The 14,762-nt window shown below is 34.3% G+C and overlaps 2 protein-coding genes across 2 annotated transcripts; one reads left to right on the top strand and one right to left on the bottom strand.

Moving 5' to 3' along the window:
* LOC18596398 (transcription initiation factor TFIID subunit 8) lies at window positions 7,879-8,688 on the top strand. Its single transcript, XM_018122839.1, has one exon. It carries the CDS (start codon window positions 7,879-7,881, stop codon window positions 8,686-8,688), a length of 810 nt encoding a protein of 269 aa, XP_017978328.1.
* Window positions 9,293-12,291, bottom strand: LOC18596399 (vesicle-associated membrane protein 721). The gene is made up of 5 exons (XM_007024837.2): window positions 11,910-12,291; window positions 10,940-11,081; window positions 10,730-10,850; window positions 10,053-10,115; window positions 9,293-9,693 (listed from the first exon to the last, which is right to left on the bottom strand). Exons 1-5 carry the CDS (start codon window positions 12,097-12,099, stop codon window positions 9,544-9,546), a joined length of 666 nt encoding a protein of 221 aa, XP_007024899.1. The 5' UTR covers window positions 12,100-12,291; the 3' UTR covers window positions 9,293-9,543.

A 14,762-nucleotide genomic window follows, 5' to 3' on the forward strand; every position in this document is an offset into this window, starting at 1 on the left:
ACAAGCCATGATCTCTGTTTATTAGGCATGTAATACTCTCACTTTGGAAGCTCCAGCTAGAATAATGAAAACCTAATCACATGCACTGTCATTTGAGTCGGATTGAATTATTTTCTAATAAAAGAAAAACCTTATAATCACTACATTTCCTGAGTTGCACATGTTAGTCAATCAATAATTAATTACCCGTTGCGTTTTATTGTTTTATTTAAGATAAGGAGAATGACTAAAATTGAAGAACCCAGCTAAATTCTTTTCTTTTCGTTTCTTTTCATTTTCATTTTCAAGAATGTCTGCATTATAAAATCTTTATAAAATCTAATGTGACTCAAATAATTAATAATATTATTTGAATTTGTGATTTTCTTTTTGGTCATAAAAGCAGGACAAGGAGGCTGTTAGGAATGCCCTGGCAGAGTGTGTTCTTGTGACTTTTGAATGACCAAATCAGGGGTCGACATTTCTACCCAACCTTTTTTTTGGTTCTTAACTGTAGAAAACTACAGAGGTTGGACGTTTCAACAACCCCGTGGTTCATGAGATCTTAAAAGTTTTGCGTTAATAGCTTGCACCAATGAACCTGGTAAAAATTAATAAAATCAATGTCAGCTCAATGATACAACACAAAGCAAATTTGGGAAAATTTATTGCTGAAAATGACCTTAAGTAGGATAAAAAAAAAAAAACTTGTGATAATGGTTAAGTTTCGATATTGATATTCTTCTTGTAATTTTCAACATAAAGAGCAGCATGTATATTTGGCCATCAAATTCACAGCAAAAACTATATATATAGTCTATGGGAGTTGCTTTCAGTTCTTGTTTACAAATCAAATCGATCCATATATATAATTAAATTAAATTGAAGCTGCGACTTGACCAAAAATCTATAGCGATAATGTTAGATTAATGTAACTTGATTCCTTCAGTAATTAAGAGTTTTTTTTTCTTGACATATTTAAAAGATACAAGAACAACTCTTCCATTCAATGAAATTAAGAAATTCAATTCTTTTTATTACATTTATTTACGGATGAATTAGCTATTGATATTTCCTCATGATAAAGAACAAATTATGTTATGATTTGTCTTTTATCCCAACAAAGTTACCTTGAAAATGCAGCCTTTTCAACATCTCTCATTGTTCATACATTTCCTCTTTATATATATATATATATAGTGCTTAATTTTCTTATAATTCCAAACCTAATTCTCCCTGTACCATATGCAATTGCAAGACCACCTTCTTGTGATTGGTGTTAGAATCCTAAGGAAATGGTCTAAACAACTTTGACTGTTTTATATACTTTTTAACTTATCTTTATCGGTACTAAAAAACATATAGCTTTTCTTTTGCTTGTCCCTAATGATCATTAATTAGTATAATATATATTTTATTATGTACCAACCATTCTCATTTGCTAGCAATTGGTTCCACGAAGGTGCCTACAACTTGAGAACCAAATTGATGAGACAAGAAAAATAAAGTTTAATAATAATCATTAGATTAATTTTTTTAATTAAACAACTTGCCAGAGGGTCCATAATCATAGTAAAGTTTACTAGGTATACCTCTTTAAACAATTAAGGTTTCTACATGAAATAATGTAGCATTTTGATGAATATGATTTGTCGTGTATGATCTTTCACAAGCAAATATGTAATTAAACCTAGTAAATTAAGATGTTTTGTCCCTTGATAACCAAACATTGAATGTTTAAAAATATGCCAACACTTATTGGCCTTTATAATTTGTGTCAGAGATTAGAATTTCAAAAAAAAAATTTGTGTCAGAGAATATTGATTTTGCTTCAATTTTTATGAATACATGAGCTGATCATATAAAATGAAATAATCCCCATTGAAGGCACATGCTTACCTTAAATATTGTTGAGTATGATCCATATATTGCTGTAGTGTGGTGTTGGTGTAGCCCAGCTTTCAATAAAATAAAGGTAAATTCATAATTGAGAAAAAAAAAATAACATGAAAAATTAAAGTTGACCTAATAAATTTGAATAATATTAATTCAACCAAAGATAAACTCCACTTCTTCCATTTGTTGATCTTAATTCAAATTGCACCACAATTAGTGATTGATTAAGCTATGGAGAGTGATGAATAAAATGGAAAGTTGACCTAATTAATTAATTTGACTGGTCAATGAACCGAAGTTTTTGAAAACAAGAATTAAGTATTTCCTTTTATTCTCTCAATAATGTGGGTACTTGACGTAGTTCTAGTTGCTTACAACCAAAGAAATAATTTTTTTTAACCAAGTGCCGTACATCAGATAGAATATGTTAATTATTAATAACATTGCCAAGACAAATGAGCATTTTTCTAATTAGTGTACTTAGTTAATGTTGCAACCAGTCATCAGAATAAATTAATTGGTTAATGCTGAACATCACTGCAACCATATCTTTCAAGACCACGACTGATGCAAAATCGATAAATAAACATCTTCCCAATCTCTCTTACATCAAAATGAAACACAAATAATAAAATCAGATAATGTACTCGATTTAGGTTTAGGCCGGTTCAAGCTTTAATTTTAAAGAAATTCGACATATACCACATTAATTCTTTAACTTTATGATTATAATCTTCTTTAGATAATATTATTTTATTCGATTGCTCGGAAATGATAAAGACATAATAAATATAATAAATTCATGAACAATTATTTTTTTATGATCGAACAATCAAATTGCCAAACATTTTAATATTATTTTTTTTCTTTTATATATTTTTTGTGGAAGTAGTTAAACATAAGCCCACCAAGGGCAATAAATCAAATGTGAAAGCCGAAGATTGGAATACATGGCATCCTCAATTTTGTTGGTTTAAGAAGAAAAGACAGGTCCAAAAGATGAGCCAAACGAATTAATCAACCATGAGTATACTCCTCCATTATATTCTTGTGAAGGTATTCTCCAATCCAATGTCCATTGTTTCTATGATATCTATATATATAATATATTCCCCCAAATCTCTTTGTGTGGAGGACCACAATGATTGAAAACAAAATTTGAAATGGATGTTAAGGTTTACCTGTTAATGGGAGCTTTTTGATTTTTTATGGATTGTATGCACTAGGTGGCATATGGACAAGCAAAAATATATGTGACAAGGAATCAACTCCTCTCATGCATCATCATCAACAAGTAGCCTGTTACGTATTGCACCACTTGCCACCTTCACGATCGTTTTCTAGCCGACTAGTTTGTGAAGAAAAAAGAAAACCAAAAGAGAAGAGAATATTTCTTATCTTTTTCTTTAATGTTTGATCCCTTATCGTGAGATTTGCATCGAAATTAATAAATTATTGTGATTATGCACTAGTTTAACGTTTATTTAATGCTTTAATGCTCAAATCCCCTTAATCATAAGCATAATAATTTTCTTTTTTTTTTTTGTTCTCGATTAGAAAAAAAATGCCAACAACCCACATGACTCCTTGGATCAGGAAAAACAAAGAGGAAATATATATATATATATATATAGGGAAAAGTGTGAAATGTGAATAACCTAATTACCCTAGCTTTTTTGATCTGTTATCTTAGCATGGATGACAACAAAAGGGGGAAAAGACGAAGGGATCTCCTGTCTAGAAATCTAATGTAGAATAGGAATAGGATGATACATATCTCATATTATTATTAAATATTAAATGAAATGTGGGTCCTTTTGTTTGTTTCACAACTTTCTCTGTATTTCTGCTGAATAATAATCACAGTCGGGTGGCAAGTTCTAGTCGTTTGCAGGGTTTCATGTTGCGTGTGCAACATGCCCTTGGTGAAAAGAACCGTCCAAGGCCAAACCTCCTTTTGACAAAAGTCTCTAATTAATCTACTAATTTAATCAGTAAGGGGGGAAACGACGAAACGTGCTGTCCACAAGAGTTTTGCTGACAGATCTATACCACCATGTAGCACCACTCAAATTCACAAAACTTTTGGATCAACATTATTAATTCAATTAGAAATAAATTTACTTTTCTCAGGCAGATTGAGAGAGATTAAGACCCTTTATATACAAATAATTATTAGAAGCTGGAAACCAAGAAAAAAGAGTTGTTTAATAAATGCTGTTGCTTGAATTAAAAGGTTGTGGGTGGGAAGATGATTAAGATAGGGCACATCACTTGAATTTTGTCGCATTTATGATTTAAGCTCATCCCACATGCTACGGCAGAAATCAAGTACTCCTTGGAAAATGACACATCCCCCATTTCTTTTATTTATTTGAGTGTATTCTCAATTTGGGTTTTTTTATGGGAAGGGAGTAATTGAAGGAAAACCAGAGAGGTTGAGACTTGAGATCATATTGGAGGCCCACGTACTTGTGTATATCTCTCCAGGCATTTGATTGCTGTTTGACTCAATCTGAGCCTTTGGCAGAATTTTGTCAAGTGGACAGACAAGCAAAGCACATGCATTATCATCTAGTTTTGAACCAGTCCGTTTTATGAAGAAATATTTTTGAAAACAAAGAGGAAGGGCTGGGGTGGGGGGAGCGGGGGAGGGAGAGACAAAGTAATTAAGAGCAATGGGACCTGATTCCTGAGATGATGTTAACCTTAAAGTTTTGGTTTTGCCTTGCTGGGTTTTATTTTCATTTTATGATACTTTTGTTTTTTCTGATTTATTGAGATGCGTTCCCTTGACAAGGATAGACTTTTTATCGAAGTTTGAATTTAATCGCAGTTTTGTGGTTTCAGTCCATTTATCTTAATTTTAATGAGGTTAATTCATGTGTTTTAATTGAAATCCAACTTAAGGACAGTTGATAAGAATATTAAGATTTTTTCTTTTTATTTAAATGAAAACCATTAATTTTTTCGATCATGTGACACGTATTAATTTTAGAAATATCATATTTTGTACTTCCTATTAAAAAATAAAAATTTGTTTTGTATTAGCATGTCACTGTAATTAATAAAAAACCTATAAACGACTAAATTTAATTGTAAAAAAATTTAATATCCACCGTTAACAAAAGTATAGGGATCAAATTCATTAAACTTAAGATAAAAGGATGACAATGGAAAAATTGAGATAGTTGAGGGGCTAAAATTCAAATTTAAACTGAAAAGAAAAAAAAATAAAAGGAGCGGATCAGCAATTGCAGTGATTAGGACAAGTTCAAAGAGTTGGGCCGAGAGACAAGTATGAAAAACGAATTAGACTCTAGCGAAGAAATGATGGGCACAAGCAACCATCAGGGAATTGATATGGTAGTCACGGGAGCAAAAGCTTAGGTGTGGCCCATACGCCTTTAACCTGGTAGGCCTGCTAGTAGTAATTAACAAGATTCAAGTGAAGTCAAGCCTATGGATCCAAGGGAGAAGAAAATCCTGGTCAGTCAAGTCAGGCATCAAGAAGAAAAACAAATTTCTTGTTTATCTGGTAATATCCTGTTATAAGGTGAAGTTTTGACATTTATTGTTGGATTGTTTCGGGTCAGCATTCAGCAGAGCTGACGATTGTACATAAGCTTTGGAATTTTACGTTTTCTTTGTGGGGTTTCAATGTCCATTGACAATGATCAGATATGATTGCAGCTATAATAATTTACATTGACAAAGAGCTTGCGAGGTGGAGGCATTGGTGTTTTAAGTTTTTGACAAATTGAGATTCCAAATTGAAATCTTCTCCCTCTAATCAAATTTAAGAAAAATGGCAACAAGTTTGAACGTTGTAGGGCCGGATAGAGTGAAATCTTCCAACACTCGTATGCAATTTGATTTGTCCAACTTTGGAGAATTTGAAGGCGTACCGGACCAACTTTTTGAATTAAGACAGCTATTCCTGTATAAACCTTTTTGGGCATCGACAAGAGTGAAAAATGGTGATGCTTTTACCTCAAAATGACACAAATCAAGCCACATGGCGGGGCTTATTAACGCCCAACCCACACTATTTGGCAAGCAATCCCTAGGCCGAATACACCGCAGCTCAGGGCCAGAATCAGGGCTGCAGCGTGCAGGAGGTTAACTGAGACTGGGCTTCAAAACTTTCACAGTTGTTAAAAGTTAGATCCAACAACAACATTTGTGCCTTTTCCACTACCAAATCTTAGCTAGAGAAGCAGTACATTCGTTGGTTGAAAAACAACAGATAGTAGGAGACAAACTATTGAAGGAATTACCAAAGGTGAGTCACTTGTATTTTAAGGAAACCAACTTTTGTTGAGTTCAGCTGTAACTTGGGTCAGTCCTGGAAGTTGAATGCTTCTTTTCCTTGTGCTTGGATGTCAGTGTTGGGGACATTGATCTCATGGCAACGAGGTTCTGACTCTCATTATCAGCTACCAGGCTCTTTATGTTGGTCGGATTAATGATTGAATCAAGCTTTTTGGTGCACATGTCAGTGTAATCACAAAGCTTGGACTACAATGCCTTATGCGTCCTAAAAGATTTAAAGAGCTAATGGGTTGATTCATTATGGTCACCTTTATCAAAAGCTAACATTTTTTGTGAGTCGAACCTTCAATATCTGAGATATAAGAAGGATCGTCTATCAAATTATAATTACAAATAGGTTGGAAAACACATTACTTTTCCTTTTACCCAAGCGAGTAAAGATGATGAAGCTAGCCGATAATTTAAAGAATAATCCAACCTATGAAAGAGGGGAGCCATCAACTTAAAATGAGTAGCTAATGTAATCATACCTTCAGCACAATTGATTTTTGGGCTAGTGTATTTATAAGATCTCATTTCTTAACAAATAGATTCTTTGTTGAGTTACTCTATAAATTGTTAGGCCTGTACTACGATATTTCTATATATTCAGGTTTTATTAAAATAACATACTAAGGCTAATATAAATAATCTATTTAACACTTAGCAATCATTTTTATTGTTGATGGAGAAAACCCTAGACGAGAAATAGAGGTTGGAAATGAAAGAAAATTTCTTCCAATTGAAAGATTAATGTAAAATTATACTTTAGTTTTGAAAAATTCTTATATTTTGCATAATTTTACACAAAAGACTTATGTTTATATCAAGTTTTTCAATTTTAAGGCAATATCAATGCCATTCTGGTGACATGACAAGTATTTGAAAAAAAGTCTTGAAGAGATTTTTCTAATAGTTTTTGTAACATCTTATTTGATTAAGTAATTAGAGAGAGATTAATTTTTAAAATTGATGGAAAACTCATGTGACTGTTTCAATAATCAAACTTTAGCTCGTAGGAAATCTTTTATTTGGTGACACTTTTTGTCTGTTTTTGGAACGTTTTGGTAGTATGAAATGTGGTTTTTGTTTTCATTTTAATGGCTTAGTTAGGAGTTTTATGTGTTAAGAAATTGAGACTCAAAGTAACTAAATGACCATGAAAATTAAAAATTCTGACTAATCAATGTCGATTTTGTAACATTCCCAGCAAAAGTTGGTTTGAAGTGTTTCTACCGAAATAATGAATCATGGATTACTCTAAGATTAATTAGATGAGTGAGGTCAAGAGATTGGAGTGCTTCAAAAGTAGGACCAAAGAAGAAGTTGTCGACAAGAAATTGAACGATTCACAGCAAATAAATTTGTTTTAAGTGCGTATTGCAGGCAGCTTAAGTTCGTATCAAAATTAATATTTCAATTTTCATTTCATTTAGTAAACAGAAAGAAAAAAAAAAAAGTAGTTATTTTGTTTAATTAGTAAAGCCGAAAATCAAAATTCCCTTGCTTCATTGGCATGGCCCAATATCTTTGCCCCTTTAGGCCCTCACAATCACAGGTAATAAATAATTTATGAAAATTACTTTCGTACCCTACAATCCAATTTAAAACCCAAATATTTAGGGTTTTAGTAATTCTTCTGCCCCCTTCCTCTCCTCCCTAAAACTGAACCTGATCGATGATACAACCATGAATAAACCAAAATCCAGAAGAAAATCAAATACCCAACAGGAAACAACTCCTCCAGGGGACTTCTCATTCAATATAACCAAAGTAGCAGTCTCTCAGATCTGCAAATCAGTTGGGTTTAGGCGTAGCCAGGTCTCAGCCCTGGAAACCCTGACCCTGGTAGCCACCAAGTACCTGGAAGCCTTGGGCAAATCGGCTGTATCATTCTCCAATGCCGCCAGCCGCAGCCAATCCAACCTCCTAGACCTTACCAATGCCATCCACGACCTGTCCCTCCGGGCAGGTTTCACGGGTGCATCCACTCTCTATGACAGCAATTGCTTGTTAAAGTCCACTGTGTTGGAAGGCCTGTCATGTTTTGTCCGCTCCACGGATGAAATACCTTTCGCCAAGCCTATTGAGAGAGCAAAAGAAAGGGAAAGGGAAGGAGTAAAAGCATCTCCAGGGAATTTGCAGAGAGGTGCTCATGTACCGGAATGGTTGCCAGGGTTTCCTCATATGGGGAGTAATGAGAAATCCAAGAAAAGAGTTAATGGGGAAGAGCTGTGGGAGAACTCTAGCTCGGTTTTGGGATGTCAAATTGATGTTTTGGAAGATAAAAGAAATGGTGGTAATGGTTGTAAATTGGCAAAGAAGAGAACAAGGGTGAAGTTCAGGATTAATGGTGTAGGGAAAAGGATGCATTGGAATAGGTATAGTGCTAATAATGAGTTTACTCAAACTAAAGATGAAGATGCAGAAGCAGAGAATAAGAATCCTGTCAAATCCAAGGAGGCTCAGACTCTTGTGTTTAAGAGGAGAAAGCGATAGATTGTTTAGATTTTCTTTGTTACAAGTGATGGAAACTGAAAAATAGATCCTTTGGATTGCATGGAAGTGGCAGGCTCAGGAGTCTAGGCTCTTCATTACAAGTGGGTTTTATTCTGGCAATATTTTTGGTTGGCCCTGAGAATTGAACCCAGGAACTCCTTGAAGAGAATCTAAATGTTTAAAAAACTGTGGCCTCCAACTGGGCCACCATTTTGCAGGGACTAATGGGATTAAGAAATATCTTTTTATTTGCTTTCTATCCTTCAATCGAGTCTCTTTCCTTCATTACAGTTTTGAACCTTATGACCTCTTCCACAGATTCAACGTGCAATCTCGTTTCCATTTTGAGTGCAGACTCGTGTCGACAAAACTAGAATAGCACTATTAGCCCTCTGCATTCAAGTCAAATATCAAATGAATTATTAGTACTATCTCTCCAAGCAATTGCACTTTGCAGTACCTGTTGATTGGTGCAAGCCTTTGAGCTAAGCACTAATGATGGCATGGGACTAAAGAAACATTTCCACCAGTTTTGCGATCTTCAAACAGGCAATCAGTGGTTAACAAGATTGAGCTAAAAAGTATAAGTTCAAACAAGTTCTTGTCCAGGCCAAAAATGTGCCAACTAACTGTGAAGCTGGATGGTAAACAACCAATATGATTGTTGCAAAAGCACATTCATGTAATACAATAAAAACTTATAGGGTCTGCTCACATTCAAAAATAACTTGCACCAAACATCTGGTGACTGCTAATTTTTTATGACAGAGGAAGTCATTTTAATATATTTTTTATCTTTCCCCTCACAATATTATCACAAAAGCTCAAGCTAATAAGCCGATTCAAGAACAGCATTCATTTTCCACAGTTGAAACCATGGCAAACAGAGAGGACAATGATGAGGATCAAGGCAATCAGTATTCCTAGAACAATCAGCTTGATCTTCATGTTTTGCAGCCACATTTTTCTTCGGATTTTTGTCCCAGTACTTCGAAAGTCTTGAGCCTGCAAACAAATCATTGCAGAAAGTCATAAATATCAAATTTTGTAGCTACCTTGAAAACAGGTTAAAATTGTGTCTCCTTGCATGATGCTTTATCGGTGAAGTTCTGCAGCTTTCTATAGCATACTCAAGTAAACATCCAATGCTACTAACAAGAATATCTCTTTTCTTGTATTTATGAGGATTAAAACTTCCCTTGCTGATAACTCATATGTTACAGAGTACCCTGAGCCAAAACTCAAATCTCACGTGACATCAAAAGAAACAAACTTAATTGAAGTTATTACAGGTTTAAATTTGTGTGCATACCCAATTGATACATGAAAGTGAGAGAAATAGACAGACAATGAGAGTCACAAACCTGTTGATGAAGATTCTCAGTCTTATCCACTAGCAGCTCTATCTTTTCCCCTCTATCTAACACCTGCAGGAAGGAAAATCAGTATAAATTACCAAAAGCATGTCCCTAGTGAGTTGGTTGATTACCAAAAATGCTATCATAATTTAATATGGGAAAGTTGTTCTTTCCCATATTCTGGTTGGAAACACAATAAACAGATTAGCAGCAATAGAAAACAAAGATGCAAAGACAAACTTCAGGTAATTTTCCCCCCAAAATGATTGAAAAGCATATTACAGGATGGCAACTTCAACCAAAAGCCTACCAGAAAATTTGATATTTGAAAAACTGAACCAAATTCTTCCACAGTGACATAGAACAACTATTGGCATTTTGGCAGAACCAGCAAATCATTGAATCTACTTGAAAGTTTTGATCCCACACAAATATCACAACCTTAAGATTTAAAAGCATAAGTTCTATAGAAAATAAAGGAATATCATGAAATTATTAATGTGATCAAAGACATCTGTCACTATGGTTATGTAGTAGAGATCAGCCTAAGAGTCAATGGAAGGGAAACCTCTATTAAAAAAGCACCAGCCCATATCATCTACTCTAGTGTGATTCCATTTACGTAGAACTAGCTGGCATAACAACAGGAGCATAAACAGCTGTGGTTAACAAAGCACATCTACCTTTTCAATGTTCTCCATCATAACACCTTTGACTTCTGAAACCTGAGCTTTAACCTTAGCAAGCTTGCTTATTTCTTCAGGATGCTCCACACAGTACTGCATATGTTCTTTTAGTTTTGGCCTGCAATTAATAGCATGTTATATATGATAGAATAATGAGAAAAGATCTCCCCATTAAATATTTTCATGATTTTAGTCAGAGGTAGATACCCAAATTCCTTGTTCAAGCCGTTGGCAGGAGCTGTAGCAGCCTTTCCACTACCATATTTTGACACAAAATCATCCTTGATACGCTCCAAGAAAGCAATTGGTACTTGCCTTCCAGCTGACTCATCTGCAACAACACAATATGCTGCAACATCGAAAAGTCAGCCAATCTACCAACATAATAGAAAAAGGAGGCCATTAATGAAAGTGCAAATAATATCACAGTAAACCCCCATGAAAGATTCTTTCAACAATTCTTGGAGTCAATTAAACTTCATTGAAGCAGAATGCATAAACAATAAAATTTAACTGATTCTTAAATAGACTTCTAATATCTCTTCAGGGGCGACATCCACATGCATTCACTGGAAGTCAGTTCATAACATTTTAAAGAGACAATGTATTCCAATCATCTTCAGAAGAAGCTCACAGCATAAAAAAAACAAAAGCAAAACAAACAAACAAACCACACAACACACATACAAATGGGCCTTCAAGGCTTTAACAACCTGCACACTGCACGAATCCAGTACACCACATATGCGCAAATTTTATGTTAAAAAGAATGAAACCGCAAGATCTCCACAATAAACCATCATTTACTAAGAAATCAATTTGAGTAGTTCCCAATACTACTTTGTACAATCACCAGCGATAAACTTTAAAACTTCAAAAACAACAGCAATAAAACACAAAGTTTCTGTGTTTTTTATTTAAATATCTAACAAGCAATTTTCTCATAATCAAATGGGCAAAACCCAAAATCCAAGCTTTCCCTCTGGATCTCAAATACCATTTCTTTTCCAGCAATCAAATTATAGCCTGAAATTAAGAAAAGAAGAAAGCCCCAAAGTTTTTATCTTCAATTTCATCTTGCTTTTTCCGTTCATTTTCGAAAGACCCAAACTTTGAAATAAAGGAAGCCACAATTTAAATTTCTTGAAAAAGAAAAAAAAAACAAAGAAGAACTTACTGTAGCCATTGTCAACAAGGTAATTGAAGGTGTGGCCATCACAGTTGTAAGTGAACTTGTTGTTGGAAGAAGGAAGCTTTTGGAGGCATTGAAAAGCTATGGAATTGAAATTCCCACTGAATTCAGTGTACTCCGCTAGAATAACTTCCCCACGAGATACAAACGCGTAGATCAATGATTTCTGCACCATTTTTCTTAGAAATTTTTGATATGGTACTTTGGGTTTCCAAAGAGAAAGCAAAGAGAGATCTAGGATTTGAGAGGCTTTCTCTCTGTCCCTCTTTCTCTTTCTCTTTGTTTCTCTTCAGAATCACTCTTTGTTGGGCTTCTTTTTTATCTTTTCTTTTTTTTTTTTGCTTTTTTGAGATAGAAACAAGAAAAAGGCCAAGTGAAAAGGGTTTAATGAGGTTTAAAATCTAAGGGAGAAAGCAACAGTTGAATGGTTGTTTTTTTGGGTAATAAAATGGGTTTATTCTTGAAAACTTGTTTTTTGGTTCAAATTTCAAATTAAAAAGAAAAAATTAAAAGGTAAAAACATTTATCTAATTAATTATCTTAACCAAAATATTTTCACCTCTATAATTGTTACTTACTTTGCTTATGTTTAAAGTTAATGTTTTCATGACATTTTATCCCTTCCAAAATAAAATTTCTTGGTTTAACCTTTTTTTTACGAATTTAAAAAAAGGGAAAAAATAGAAACTTAAATAAATAAATCACTTTTAAGGTACTGTAAATTTCCAGTTTAAATCTAAGAATTTCTGTCGGCATCAAAATAGGAAATAAAAACAAAAGGAATTATTATGTTGGTGAGCAAAGGCTATAGTTGGCATTAAAAGTGAAGTGATATGTAAATGATTTCAACATTTCACCTATTTCACAATTAGGTATGCTTAACCCTTTTTTCCCCTTTTGATTTTAAATTATTTAAAACCAAAGAGCTGATTAACACTAGGTCATCTTCATCATGAAGATTCTTTTATCTTTTCTATTAAGATTGCAAAATCAGTACCAATATTTAGGTAATGGGTGATTTGATTATGGTCCAATAACAAGGTTTTTGAACTCAGCATATCCAGCTGATATTTTTGATAACTTTGATGATTTCTTTGTCGGACACTTGATGCCTGAAGGGTCCATATGAAACTGGGATGTCCAAATTGTGCGGAGCGGATGCAGAGAATGTGATTGTGCATCTTTTTTAAAGAGGAAACACAGCGCAGTAGTCTTGCCCTTGGGCTTGTGTTATTGGATTCCAATGTTACTTATAATCCGCAGAGCAATGCTTGTTGTTCTCATTAGAAACGATAGAACTGTCACTATCCAATTCATGGATGCAATCATCTTTTGTTTTTCTTTTTGCTTCTCACATGTTATTGATATACCAAATTATTTTAATGGGAATTGACTCGCTGTCGGAGGTTCATTGGAGTGGCAGATTTAAGATTACCATCCAGCATTTGCTTTGCTACAATCAGATTAGCAGATTATGTTGGATGGAATTGATCACAGAATACATATTTTGGTTCTCTCTACACAAACACGAGAGGAAGCGCCGCCCCGGCATCTGACAGCAAGCAGAATCTGCATTTTCAAATCCTGAAGAAAAGGAAGATACAGGCATCAAAGGGTTAGAACAACAGGTACTTAATAAATTAATCCATTTTCCAAATTCCAAAATGTACAAGGGAAAATGTGAATCACCGTTTGATTTTTAGTTTTCTAGGATATCTTCTAAGATTACGCAAGCATCCAAATAAACGAATGTTGATCTTGCGAGATTTGCTGTAAGCTCTTGGAGCATGCTCTTCAGTTTAACGTTGTACAACTTGGCTTGTTCATTGATGGAAGCAACACAAGCATCGGATGGATTTGGGTCTCTCTCAAAAGGGATGCACCCAAGGATTGGGGCATTTGTCACTGCAATCTTTCTGGCATCCAAATTGTCAAGCATCAACAAGACAGAATTAGAAATCTTTTGCAGTTAGATTTAATTTACATAAACAAACTAGAGAAACGCTATTTGCGTCGATTGAACTTGGACAACTAGAGACAACAAAAATTGCATGCCTCCGCCATTGAATGTACAAGTTTGAACAATGGTCGTACAGGTTCAATGGGTATAAATGGCACAACACTACAACGGATACCGGTTGAATAGGTGGAAGAAATACTTCCTGTAAGCTGGGATCTAAATTTGGAGATCAAATTATCCAAGTAATTAACACCATTAGATAAGGAAAGCTTCCTCATTATGATATCATTCGACCCCATTACAACAAACTGGAGTGCTTGTCTGAGCAGTCTCCGAGCTGCTGGTGCACCAATTCTTTTTGCCTAGTTTTTGCAGAGCCACCGACTTGTTTATCCATGCAAATATGAGCACCCTACATGAACAATAATGCATTAATACCCGTTCATCAATTTCATGTGAAACCTTCCTCTTTCCTATCTTCTTCCATTATTCCTCCCTAAAAAAATATATAGAAAATGAAATCCTTTACCGGTCATTAAAAGAAGAAAAAAATCTTACAAAGATTAATTCGGAGGAATTAAAAATTCCTGATCCAGCAAAGGTATAGTTGACATCTTTCAAAACCACATCCCTAACGGTATTTGAATCCAAGTAAGGAGGAGCAAAGTTTTCAAAGCCCAATTCCTCTTCTGAAAAAACACAAATTTAAGTAAAGAACTAAGTAATCATTAATCTCAACAACTAATAATTATCAGAGGTTAATTCATAACAAAGAATAGTGAAATTTGCCTATAATGTCAGCAGCAGTTCTAGCATTGGTATATCGTCTGGAAGGGGTTCCATTGACAAAGTCAATACCATTTGGAAACCTTGGCTTT

This window comes from Theobroma cacao, chromosome 6 (assembly GCF_000208745.1).
Source record: "Theobroma cacao cultivar B97-61/B2 chromosome 6, Criollo_cocoa_genome_V2, whole genome shotgun sequence".
Classification (NCBI taxonomy): Eukaryota; Viridiplantae; Streptophyta; class Magnoliopsida; order Malvales; family Malvaceae; genus Theobroma; species Theobroma cacao.